This window comes from Nerophis lumbriciformis, linkage group LG35 (assembly GCF_033978685.3).
Source record: "Nerophis lumbriciformis linkage group LG35, RoL_Nlum_v2.1, whole genome shotgun sequence".
NCBI classification, from domain to species: Eukaryota; Metazoa; Chordata; class Actinopteri; order Syngnathiformes; family Syngnathidae; genus Nerophis; species Nerophis lumbriciformis.
In genome coordinates this window covers 11297701-11311559 of record NC_084582.2, presented here as the reverse complement: position 1 = coordinate 11311559, position 13859 = coordinate 11297701, and the positions used below count along the sequence as shown (strand labels likewise).

The 13859-nt window shown below is 37.5% G+C and overlaps 1 protein-coding gene across 2 annotated transcripts in view; it reads left to right on the top strand.

Moving 5' to 3' along the window:
• cdhr2 (cadherin related family member 2) overlaps positions 1 to 13859 on the top strand; it is a 44083-nt gene continuing 30224 nt past the window's right edge. For both annotated transcript variants that reach the window (XM_061927911.2, XM_061927910.2), the window contains exons 1-8: positions 1 to 150; positions 8231 to 8287; positions 8377 to 8436; positions 8514 to 8653; positions 8740 to 8790; positions 8885 to 8974; positions 9243 to 9332; positions 11058 to 11180. In XM_061927911.2, coding sequence (XP_061783895.2) covers positions 141 to 150; positions 8231 to 8287; positions 8377 to 8436; positions 8514 to 8653; positions 8740 to 8790; positions 8885 to 8974; positions 9243 to 9332; positions 11058 to 11180 — 621 coding nt within the window. In that variant the 5' untranslated portion in view covers positions 1 to 140. The remainder of the gene's footprint in view (positions 151 to 8230; positions 8288 to 8376; positions 8437 to 8513; positions 8654 to 8739; positions 8791 to 8884; positions 8975 to 9242; positions 9333 to 11057; positions 11181 to 13859) is intronic.

Sequence of the window (13859 nt, the reverse complement as noted above, 5' to 3'; positions counted from 1 at the left end):
CGTGGAAAAGGTCTGCTGACATGTGATTGGATCTTCTCTGTGTTAATCATTTATATTTATAGCCGTGTGACGGCTATCACAAGAAGGAACACAAGCCAAAGGTCTCCTCAGAGCATCGGAGGGAGCGAAGCCTTCTGTGTATGTCGCCAGGTAAGTCTGACTTCGGCATTTTGAATTTACATGTGTGGTGTAGTGAATATCAAAATCAACCTAAACAAAACAAAATATATCATTTTTGGAAATAGGAAAAATAACATCCAGTGTCATGTAAGAATTGATGATATGGAGATATAAAGGGTGTATTCAACAACATTTTTGGGAATCTATATAGATGATCAATTAAATTGGAAACTGTACATAAATATACTTAAGACAAAGGTGGCAAAAATTATTGCTATGTTACATACAATCAAAAACTCTGTAAATCAAAAGGCTTTAACATGTTATATAATTCTTTCATACTCCCATATCTTAATTATTGTATTGAAATCTGGGGTAACAATTACAAATCAAACATCAACTCCATATTCTAACTTCAAAAGAAAGAGATTAGAATTGTAAATTATGCGGATTATCATGACCATACCAATGCTCTGTTTATTCAATTAAAAACATTAAAACTGCACGATCTTGTTGACCTCAACACTGCTATTGTGACGTACAAAGCTCATAACCACATGCTGCCTCGGTGTCTACAGGAGAGGTTAAAACCCAGAGAGAATCCCTATGACCTCAGAGGTTCAGCTGTCTTTCAGAAACCAAACATAAGAACATGCTTAAAAAGTAGATGTATTTCTAGCTTGGATGATTCCTTAAAATGTTCCAGTTCCATTCACACATTTAAAAAACACTTAAGACCAATGTCTTGAAAAAAATATATCACTCTTGAATCAACACTGTAGTTAATACTATGATCAATGTTAATTAAAAACTAAATGTGAGATATGAATAATAATGGAAGTATAATTGTTTGTATATAGTATATAATTGGTGCAAAGGTTTAACACGTGTACAAGGATATTTCACATGCCTTTACTGTGTATATAATTTAAAGGGGAACATTATCACAATTTCAGAATGGTTAAAACCATTAAAAATCAGTTCCCAGTGGCTTATTATATTTTTCGAAGTTCTTTTCAAAATTTTACCCATCACGCGATATCCCTAAAAAAAGCTTCAAAGTGCCTGATTTTAACCATCGTTATAAACACCCGTCCATTTTCCTGTGACGTCACATAGTGAAGCCAACACAAACAAACATGGCGGAAAGAACAGCAAGCTATAGCGACATTAGCTCGGATTCAGACTCGGATTTCAGCGGCTTAAGCGATTCAATTGATTACGCATGTATTGAAACGGATGGTTGTAGTGTGGAGGCAGGTAGCGAAAACGAAATTGAAGAAGAAACTGAAGCTCTTGAGCCATATCGGTTTGAACCGTATGCAAGCGAAACCGACGAAAACGACACGACAGCCAGCGACACGGGAGAAAGCGAGGACGAATTCAGCGATCACCTTCTAACCAACGATTGGTATGGGTTTGTTTGGCATTAAAGGAAACTAACAACTATGAACTAGGTTTACAGCATATGAAATACATTTGGCAACAACATGCACTTTGAGAGTGCAGACAGCCCAATTTTCATCAATTAATATATTCTGTAGACATACCCTCATCCGCGCTCTTTTCCTGAAAGCTGATCTGTCCAGTTTTGGAGTTGATGTCAGCAGGCCAGGGAACTAGGGTCGATATTCTTCTCTTGATCATCTTTGGTGGCATAAGGGACGGTGTGAGCCAAGACATCCAGGGGGTTTAGCTCGCTCGTCTGCGGGAACAAACTGCCGCCATTGCTTGCCGTGCTACCGAGGTCCTTTGTCCTTGAATTGCTCACACACTCCGGCAGATTCAATGGGGGTCTGGCGGCAGATTTCTTTGACTTTATCGTTGGAAATGCATCTGCTTTGAGTGTCGCAGGATATCCACACATTCTTGCCATCTCTGTCGTAGCATAGCTTTTGTCGGTAAAGTGTGCGGAACAAACGTCCAATTTCTTGCCACTTTCGCATCTTTGGGCCACTGATGCAACTTGAATCCGTCCCTGTTCGTGTTGTTACACCCTCCGACAACACACTGACGAGGCATGATGTCTCCAAGGTACGGAAAACAGTCGAAAAAACGGAAAATAACAGAGCTGATTTGACTCGGTGTTTGAGAAAATGGCGGATTGCTTCCCGATGTGACGTCACAACGAGAGCGAATATTAGAAAGGCGTTTAATTCGCCAAAATTCGCCCATTTAGAGTTCGGAAATCGGTTAAAAAAATGTATGGTCTTTTTTCTGGAACATCAAGGTATATATTGACGCTTACATAGGTCTGGTGATAATGTTCCCCTTTAACTGTGTTTATGTTGTGTATAATGTGCATTTATAATATGTTGTACAAAGGACATTTCATAATTTTCGGAAGTTCATCTTGTACTTGACATTGTTTATAGGGTTAGGCGCAATAAGTGTTCAACTTCAGCCTAAACCCTTTCGGTCTGCAACATTTTCTTTTTTAATCTATGAATGTACAACTGTTTGTTTATTTTTTTGACCATTGACCGAAGAAGAATAATAAACTAATAAGATTTAATCCTCGGAATATCACCATGTCAGAAGCTATTTGATAATACTTTTATGGATAAATGTTTCACTAAAATGAATCTGCTAATGTTTATTTTATTTAGTATACAGTACATCCAGATAAGTTAAATATATGTAATGACATTAACAAGTCAGATGTACAAAAATTGAGGCACACATTTCTAATCTCTGTTCCGGCTATTATTTGTATGTTTATCAGTTATTACGGCTCAGCTCAACCCCACCCAGCCATGACACACCAGTGGTATCAATTTGTGTGTGATGGCCAAACATGCACTTTGTGTATTTTTATGCATTTGTAATAGTACAAAAAAGTACAGTTAAGGAAATAATTATTGATTCATTTTGTACATTTAACCCCTTAAACCAGGGGTCGGCAACCCGCGGCTCCGCCGCCCTAGTGGCTCTCTGGAGCTTTTTCAGAAATGTATGAAAAATGGAAAAAGATGAGGGGAAAACAATTTATTTTTTGTTTTAATATGGTTTCTGTAGGAGGACAAACATGACACAGATCTCCTTAGTTGTTATAAAGCACACTGTTTATATTAAACATGCTTCACTGATTCGAGTATTTGGCGAGCGCCGTTTTGTCCTACTGATTTTGGCGGTCCTTGAACTCACCATAGTTTGTTTACATGTATAACTTTCTCCGACTTTCTATTACGTGTTTTATGCCACTTCTTTTTCCGTCTCATTTTGTCCACCAAACTTTTAAGGTTGTGCATGAAAGGTGAGTTTTGTTGATGTTATTGACTTGTGTGGGGTGCTAATCAGACATATTTGGTCACTGCATGACTGCAAGCTAATCGATGCTAACATGCTATTTAGGCTAGCTATATGTACATATTGCATCATAATGCCTCATTTGTAGCTATATTTGAGCTCATTTAGTTTCTTTTAAGTCCTCTTAATTCAATTTATATCTCATGACACACTATCTGTATGTAATATGGCTTTTAATTTTTTTTGTATTTTTGGCTCTTTCAACATTTTGGGTTGCCGACCCCTGCCTTAAACAGACACACAAAGTCACATCTGAGTATTTGATAAGAGAGATAGGATATAAACAAAAAAGTATTACATAAAGGTTATGAATGATGATAATAATAACAATAATACATTTTATGTGTAATGCATTTGGAAATATCAAAGTGCTATAACATTTAGGTGTTGGGCTAATGCATAAGCTTGCTTAAAAGAGATTTAAAATATGTTGGAAAAGAAAATACATACTGCCACAAAAAATGTCCTAAAATGCCTTTTTGAATAAATTCAAATCTTCTGAGGAGCACATTCCATAGGTGTTGTTAAGTGCAGAAGTCTTGGGATTCTGTGTGGGATGATGAGTTCCTTGAGGTAGGCTGGAGCATTTCCATTAAAGGGGAACTGCCTTTTTTATTTTTTTTGCCTAATGTTCACAATTATTATGAAAGACATGACGATGGATGTTGTTGGTTTTTTTTTTTGCATTCTAAATATTGAATAAATGGTCACAAAGCACACGTAACAGGAGGGATTTTGGTCCACTTCTCTTCACAGATACATTCCTAAAGCTCTGAAATATAAACAAGTTTTGAAACCTTTATCTGGCAACTCAAAGTTTCAGATTGCTACACAGATATTGTATGGGATTACGATCCAGAGACTGACTAGACCACTCCAGGACCGTACTGCGCTTTTAGTGACATTCTTTTGTTGCCTCGGCCAGACAGAATGTTTTGGGTTATTTTCATGCATGAAGACCCATTCACAACCTTCCCAGCAGATTACTTCCGCCTTCACGTTTGGCAGTAGTGATGCTATTATTGGGGTTGTACAGTATTCAACATTTTTTGCCTATAAATACGATGAGTTGAGTTGATGCCAGAGAGCTTTATTTTGGTCTCATCTGATCCTGTCACATTCTCCCGAGGCTTGTCCGTACCATTTAGGTGTTCATTGGCAAACCTCAGACGGACATGTTCTTGAGCTACTGGGTCAAAAGTATACATACAGCAATGTTAATATTTGGTTACATGTCCCTTGGCAAGTTTCACTGCAATAAGGCGCTTTTGGTAGCCATCCACAAGCTTCTGGCAAGCTTCTGGTCGAATTTGTGACCACTCCTCTTGACAAAATTGGTGCATCCATCCATCCATCCATTTTCTACCGCTTATTCCCTTTGGGGTCGCGGGGGGCGCTGGAGCCTATCTCAGCTACAATCGCTAAATTTGTTGATTTTCTGACATGGACATGTTTCGTCAGCATTGTCCACATGTTTAAGTCAGGACTTTGGGAAGGCAATTGTTGCGTTCGGACCAGATGTTCCTCCCAGGGAATTTAAGTTGCTGGTCACTCCCAAGTTCTTTTGATGACACATAAGCTGAGTTCAATTTGACCACCAGACAGAATGGGTATTTTGTGATTTATTTTCAAAGCTTTGAAAATAAACGTGAGACCAATCCAGTACAGCAAGTGTTCCCTAGCGCAGCTAAAATGATCTAATCTAAAATACGGAAACCTTCTCATCTATAAAGTGTCTCTTGCTCCCACCCTCGTTGTATCTTCCTCCAGCCCGAACACATACCCTATTGTCCTCCTCAGCTGGGCACAGGAACAGATAAGAGAAAGGAGTTATGGCTACTCCCTGCATACCACAAAATCAAGGTTGACACATACAGTACTTGCAGACAACCAAAAGAGAACAACAGGAAGAACACTAGGTGTCTTGTAATATGACTATGAAAGTAAAGAAGTAACACTTAAATATGGATATATGTAAATATCTGCCTCCGACACCATTTTAAAACCTTAATTCTAGCCTGATATAGCCATTTCTTTACCACTTTTGACGTGTGTTTGGGGTCATTGTCCTGTTGGAACACCCAACTGCGCCCAAGAACCAACCTCCGGGCTGAGGATTTTAAGTTGTCCTGAAGAATTTGGAGGTAATCCTCCTTTTTCATTGTCCCATTTACCAGTCCCATTGGCAGCAAAACAGGCCCAGTGCATAATACTACCACCACCACGCTTAATGGTAGGAATGGTGTTCCTGGGATTAAAGGCCTCCCCTTTTCTCCTCCAAACACATTGCTCGGTATTGTGGCCAAACAACTACATTTTTGTTTCATCTGACCAATGCTGTGGACAATGCTGAAGAAACAAGTCCATGTCAGAAAATCACCAAATTTAGCTGAACTGCACCAATTTTGTCAAGAGGAGTGGTGAAAAATTCAACCAGAAGCTTGCCAGAAGCTTGTGGATGGCTACCAAAAGCGCCTTATTGCAGTGAAACTTGCCAAGGGACATGTAACCAAATATTAATATTACTGTATGTATACTTTTGACCCAGCATATTTGGTCACATTTTCAGTAGACCCATAATAAATTCATAAAATAACCAAACTTCATGAATGTTTTTTGTGACCAACAATTATGTGCACCAATCACTCTATCACAAAAAAATAAGAGTTGCAGAAAGTATTGGAAACTCAAGACAGCCATGACATTATGTTCTTTACAAGTGTATGTAAACTTTTGATCACGACTGTAGATCTTGCAGGCTCCCATGTGTTATCAATGGTTTTCTTGATGACAGTGGTCCCAATTCCATTGAGCTTCTCCATTGTAATTGTTGTTTATGCTTCAGCTTCATCATAGTTTCACATACCCCTCAACGTGAGATCTAGCAGGAGCTCCAAAGCGAGAGTGACTGTCCTTTTTTCTTGCTTTCCTTTTTCAAACTCTGCCAACAATAGTGATCTTTTTCTTACCAGGCGTGGACTTTTGTATATATTCTATCTCTCACTGTTCAAATAAACCTCCCATAAAAAAAAGTATGGACTGCTTGTGTCCTTAGAAGCTTTGAACAAAATGTGGATATGCTACAATCCTCTGGTGATGCAATTTCAGTATTCGATGACGTATACCTTGTGTCTCAAAAAACAACATTTGCAAAACACCTCGGTCTTTGATACAGTTGGAATGGAACGGAATGAACTGAGGAAATAAAATATGTATTGCGGATTGACTTGTTGTCATATTGCCTCGTTTATACTGTAGGTATATTTGAGTTCATTTAATATCCTTAACTTTTATCCTCTTTGTATATAATTTCGTTTTGCATGTCTCATGAAACTGGCCCTAGTGTGTGAATGTGAGTGTGAATGTTGTCTGTCTATCTGTGTTGGCCCTGCGATGAGGTGGCGACTTGTCCAGGGTGTACACCGCCTTCCGCCCGATTGTAGCTGAGATAGGCTCCAGCACCCCCCGCGACCCCGAAGGGAATAAGCGGTAGGAAATGGATGGATGGATAGTTATCAATATTTTTTTATTCTGGTGATACAGCTGTAAATGGTGATGGGAAAGCTTAAAACACATGGTATTGTACACTGCAAAAAGTCAGTGTTCAAAAACAAGAAAAAAAAATACAAAAGTTAGGGGCATTTTACTTGAACTAAGCAAAATTATCTGCCAATAGAACAAGAAAATTTGGCTTTCTAAAACAAGTAAAATTAGCTAACCTCAATGAACACAAAAATACCTTAAAAGAAGTATTTTCTCTCTAATAACAAGTGCACTTTTCTTGATAGAAAAAACAAATATGAGACCTTTTTGCTCAATATGTTGAAAAATATTCTTAAATTAAGTAAATGCATAATGATGTGCGCTCGGCATTACATTTCTTGCATTTTCCCATCGATAACATGACATCATCGCGCCAAGTGCGTGCTCTTTCAGTTTTATATATTTACAGCCCGGGCCCCGACCAAATTTTGTTTTTATTTGTAATTTTGAAGAATTTACCTGAATGTGCATGAACTATTTCAGTTCAAAATTGTTTGAAATGTTAAATGTTTAAATATTAACTGTCAGTTTGCTGTACTGTGCCAACTGTACTACTACCGTATTTTTCGGACTATAAGTCGCAGTTTTTTTCATAGTTTAGCCGGGCTCCAGTGCGATTTATGTATGTTTTTTTTCCTTCTTTATTATGCATTTTTGGCAGGTGCGACTTATACTCCGGTGCGACTTATACTCCGAAAAATACGGTATATGAGTACGTATGTTCTATTGTTTCATTGAAAATAAAACAGCAAAGTCCATTTGGCTGTCATCTGTTTTAATTATGAGACACAATTGTGTCAAAGTCATGATTTTTTTATTTCATGTTTGAAATAAGAAATTCTTACTTTGAAAAAGCAGTTTTATACTTGTGAGTGTTGATTACACAGCTTTGCAACAGTTGTTATTCTAGTTTCAAGCATGTTTTACTCAATATAGGTCATAAAATCTCAGCAACAAGCTGTAATATCTTAATGAGATCATTTAGGACCAAAACACTTAAAACAAGTAAAACACTCTAACATAAAATCTGCTTAGTGAGAAGAAGTATCTTATCAGACTTAATCTTACTTAGATTTCAGTTTTTGCAGTGTAGGATGTGCACAATTTAAAACATTAATGAACTAAAAAATTATCTAGGAAAACAATGTATATATTTTTTGATCTACCCTCCAACTAACATGATTATTGGAACAGCAGATATATGACATATTTGTCTAAATCTCCGAATACCTTCTCCAACTTTTGTTGCCTTCTGCAGTTATGGGGGTGATCCCGAGAGGCTTCCTGTTGCTGTGTCTCATCAGCCTGACCCATGGTGTGTATCAGTGTCTGCATGTTATTTATCATAGGAAACAATGTAGTGCATACTGTAACTATTGTATGTTTTAATACTATATTTTACAGCAAATAACAGTCCCACAATCAGCACTACATTAGCCAAAGTGTGCGAAGACACGCCTGAAGGTAGGTTTTCTTCCACTTTGTTCACTATTGCTGTATTATTAATTATCTCCCAAATACTAACAGCAACATCTCCACAGATGCCTTTGCATTCAAAATAAATGCTACAGATAAAGAGAATACTCCACTGACCTATGCTCTTCACGGGGACAATGCCATGTACTTCAGGGTTGACAGAAACACAGGAGATGTGTATGTTGCAAAGAGCCTTGATCGAGAGGTATGGTGTGATGATTTAATCAGAATGACTTTTGATTTAAAATGTTTGTGCAATGCCTTTTTTGTTGAGTTTTTCCTTTCTTCCAGGTTAACGATCTATTGCTCCTTGGAGTTAGTGTTTCAGATGGTCCCAATAATGTAAGTTTACATAAAGTATTAGTATTTCACACAATATTATGTGTATATTTTTATTTGATCACATTAATGGAGTGTATTGCAAACTTTCTTTCAGACACCCGGAGATATAAATGTACTTTTAATGGACGCCAATGACAATAAACCCAGCTTTGAGGACACGAATTATAGCATTGACGTGCGAGAGGTACAGTATGTTTTAATTGCTTACTATATTGAATTAATCCTAATATCAATAAGTTATGTTGTTTACATAATTTATTATTATCAATTATTAATTATTATCAATAAATGATGTAAACAAGTATTAGCTCTTTGTGTGTGTACCAGCACATTCCTGAAGTCTCCGGGATAATACTTTTATTACATTGAATGATAAATAATATTCTACAAACATCTGTTCCGTTAGTCACATGCATCTGTTTAATCAGTTTTTTTCTCCATTCATTTCTTAGAATACCACAACAGGTACATCTCTATTTAAAGTGGTGGCCACTGACGCTGACCTTTCATATGCTGCTCAAATCCAATACAGCATTGATGAAGTGAGTATACTCCGTAAATCATGGACATATATAGAGGGCAAATCAGTACTGACCACATCAAAGTTTTTCTAAGTAAATATGTAGCGAATTATTGACCCCCCCCCCCCCCCCCCCACACACACACAGAGAATATATATATATATATATATATATATATATATATATATATATATATATATATTGTATTTTTCGGAGTATAAGTCGCACCGGCCGAAAATGCATAATAAAGAAGGGAAAAAACATATATAAGTCGCACTGGAGTATAAGTCGCATTTTTTGGGGACATTTATTTGATAAAACCCAACACCAAGAATAGACATTTGAAAGGCAATTTAAAATAAATAAAGAATAGTGAACAACAGGCTGAATAAGTGTACGTTAGATGACGCATAAATAACCAACTGAGAACGTGCCTGGTATGTTAACGTAACATATTATGGTAAGAGTCATTCAAATAACTATAACATATAGAACATGCTATACGTTTACCGAACAATCTGTCACTCCTAATCGCTAAATCCCATGAAATCTTATACGTCTAGTCCAGGGGTCGGCAACCCGCGGCTCTCTTGAGCGCCGCCCTAGTGGCTCTCTGGAGCTTTTTCAAAAAATGTATGAAAAATGGAAAAAGATGAGGGGAAAAAAATCTATTTTTGTTTTAATATGGTTTCTGTAGGAGGACAAACATGACACAAACCTCCCTAATTGTTATAAATCACACTGTTTATATTAAACATGCTTCACTGATTCGAGTATTTGGCGAGCGCCGTTTTGTCCTACTAATTTTGGCGGTCCTTGAACTCATCGTAGTTTGTTTACACGTATAACTTTCTCCGACTTTCTAGGACGTGTTTTATGCCACTTCTTTTTCTGTCTAATTTTGTCCACCAAACTTTTAAGGTTGTGCATGAAAGGTGAGTTTTGTTGATGTTATTGACTTGTGTGGAGTGCTAATCAGACATATTTGGTCACTGCATGACTGCAAGCTAATCGATGCTAACATGCTATTTAGGCTAGCTATATGTACATATTGCATCATTATGCCTCATTTGTAGCTATATTTGAGGTCATTTAGTTTCCTTTAAGTCATCTTAATTCAATTTATATCTCATGACACACTATCTGTATGTAATATGGCATTTTGCGGCTCCAGACAGATTTGTTTTTGTATTTTTGGTCCAATATGGCTCTTTCAACATTTTGGGTTGCCGACCCCTGGTCTAGTCTCTTACGTGAATGAGCTAAATAATATTATTTGATATTTTACGGTAATGTGTTAATAATTTCACACATAAGTCGCTCCTGAGTATATGTCGCAACCCCGGCCAAACTATGAAAAAACCCCTGCAATTTATAGTCCGAAAAATACGGTGTATATATATATATATATATATATATATATATAATCTTACCTCAATTTCAGCCCTTATACTCTAGTTAAGACTATTATATAGGTGAGCTAGGATCACACAATTTGAGAGACAGTGCCCTCTAGTGGCGTGATGTAATGAGCGCGACAACCCATCCCATTCTCTCCACCTTTTGAGTGCCATTTGGACCATTATTGGGAAATGGAAAGAACATAATTACACTACACAGCCCATATTTATTATAGGGCAAATGGTGATGAGATCAATACTTATTTATTCCCGCTGTGAAGTATTTTCTATAGTTTACAGTTTCCTACAAACTTCAGTGAACTGTGAATTACAAACTGTTTTCTAGGTTGTGCCAAGTCATGGAATAAATCTGTTCAGTATCGTTCCCACCACTGGGGAAGTCAGACTGAAGGGGTCTCTAGACTACAATGGACTGAGTTATTACTATCGACTGAAGATTAATGCAACTGTGAGTTTTCATATTTTGTGTTGTATTATCTTTCCAAAGGTAAGTGGGGGATTTTTATTGTAGCTTTGTACCACGCTGACTATGTAGTCTTAACACGTTTGTCACGACTGGGACTATGGCGTGGTTTGTTCTCCCGAGGTGCAAGTGATTTGGACCAGACATGGCGTGAAGGTGAATACATGATTTATTTTAACACTATATATCAAAAAGGAAGAAACGAAAAGCGCGCACAATGGCGGAGGTACAAAACTAGGCTATTGAAAACAAAACTTGCACATAGGCAGAAACTGTGAACAATTAAACAAAAACACTAACTGTGGCATTAATAAACAAAAACTTACTTGGCATGGACTATGAAGTGCGCAGAGGTAAACAGAGTGTGACAGGGGTAGGAATCCGGATGTCGCCAGAAAGACAAACTGAAAACAATGAAGTTAAATACTACAGACATGATTAACGAAAACAGGTGCGTGACTCAAAACGTGAAACAGGTGCGTGACGTGACAGGTGAAAACTAATGGTTGCTATGGTGACAAACAAACAAAAGTGCACAAAAAGTCCAAAAACAAAACCGAACATGACTAAAACAAAACATGATCACACAGACATGACAATGTTTAATGTTCAATTTGCTCAATTCTGAAACACTTTTGCCCACAAGAGACAAAGGAAGCTGAAATAATATGCTATACCAGTGTTTTTCAACCTTTTTTGAGCCAAGGCACATTTTTTGCGTTGAAAAAATGCGGAGGCACATCACCAACAGAAATCGTTAAAAAACGAAACTTAGTTGACAGTAAAATGTCGTTGTCCCAATTGTTGGATATGAATTTAAACCATAACCAACCATGCATCAATATAGCTCTTGTCTCAAAGTAGGTGTACTGTCACCACCTGTCGCATCACGCCATGACTTATTTTGAGTTTTTTGGTGTTTTCATGTGTGTAGTGTTTTAGTTCTTGTCTTGCTCTCCTATTTTGGTGTTGATTGTCATATCATGTACGGATGTACTTTGTGGACGCTGTCTGCTCCACACGCTGTAAGTCTTTGCTGTCGTCCAGCATTCTGTTTTTGTTTACTTTGTAGCCAGTTCAGTTTTAGTTTTGTTCTACATAGCTTTCCCTATGCTTCAATGCATTTTCTTAGGAGCAATAACCTTTTCTTTATTTTTGGTTTAAGCATCAGACACCTTTTTACCTGCACGCTGCTTCCAACATCTAAAAACAATTAGCCACCGGCTGCCACCTACTGATATGGGAGAGTATTACACGGTTACTCTGCCGAGCTCTAGACAGCACCGACACTCAACAACAACAATAAATCATTTGCAGACTATAATTACTGGTTTGAAAAAAATATTTTTAACCCTAATAGGTGAAATTAGATCATCTCCCACGGCACACTAGTGTGCCGCGGCACAGTGGTTGAAAAACACTGTGCTATACGACTGTATAAAACGCAAATATTTTGAACGTTTATTTATATGTACAGTACAGGCCAAAAGTTTGGACACACCTTCTCATTTCAATGCGTTTTCTTTATTTTCATGACTATTTACATTGTAGATTGTCACTGAAGGCATCAAAACTATGACACCTGTGAAGTGAAAACCATTTCAGGTGACTACCTCTTGAAGCTCATGGAGAGAATGCCAAGAGTGTGCAAAGCAGTAATCAGAGCAAAGGGTGGCTATTTTGAACAAACTAGAATATAAAACATGTTTTCAGTTATTTCACCTTTTTTTGTTAAGTACATAACTCCACATGTGTTCATTCATAGTTTTGATGCCTTCAGTGACAATCTACAATGTAAATAGACATGAAAATAAACAAAACCGCATTGAATGAGAAGGTGTGTCCAAACGTTTGGCCAGTATTGGGGCTGTCAACATTTGTTAACGCAATTTGATGAATAAAATAAATTATCGCATTACCATAAAGGAATGGAAGTGTTTGGTCTGAAGGCAGCTGCGCGCAATGCACAGGGAGTGGCGTGTGACGACAGGGCGGTGTGCTCTGTACCCTTCAAAACAAACTCAGGCGGAACTTAATTGAGGTAATTAGTTAGTATTACAGTGGAACACATCAAGTTTAAAACAACATCTTAAAGCGAAACATGAACGTGAGGATGGTGCTGCTAGCATCAGTGGCGGGCCGTGCGTTTCCCACCTAGGCCTTCAGTGACTTCAATGATTACCTCTCAAAATACCATCATTGATGTCCCCGCATGACCGTTGTTGGAGAAATACTATACAGGAACATATTTACACACTACTTGGCATTGAATCACCTCAACAGTGTACAAAATGGGCTATTTTCTGGCGCATTTATACAAACCCCGTTTCCATATGAGTTGGGAAATTGTGTTAGATGTAAATATAAACGGAATACAATGATTTGCAAATCCTTTTCAACCCATATTCAATTGAATATGCTACAAAGACAAGATATTTGATGTTCAAACTCATAAACTTTATTTTTTTTTGCAAATAATAATTAACTTAGAATTTCATGGCTGAATTCTTTCCCATTCTTGCTTGATGTACAGCTTAAGTTGTTCATCAGTCCGGGGGTCTCCGTTGTGGTATTTTAGGCTTCATAATGCGCCACACATTTTCAATGGGAGACAGGTCTGGACTACAGGCAGGCCAGTCTCATACCCACACTCTTTTACTATGA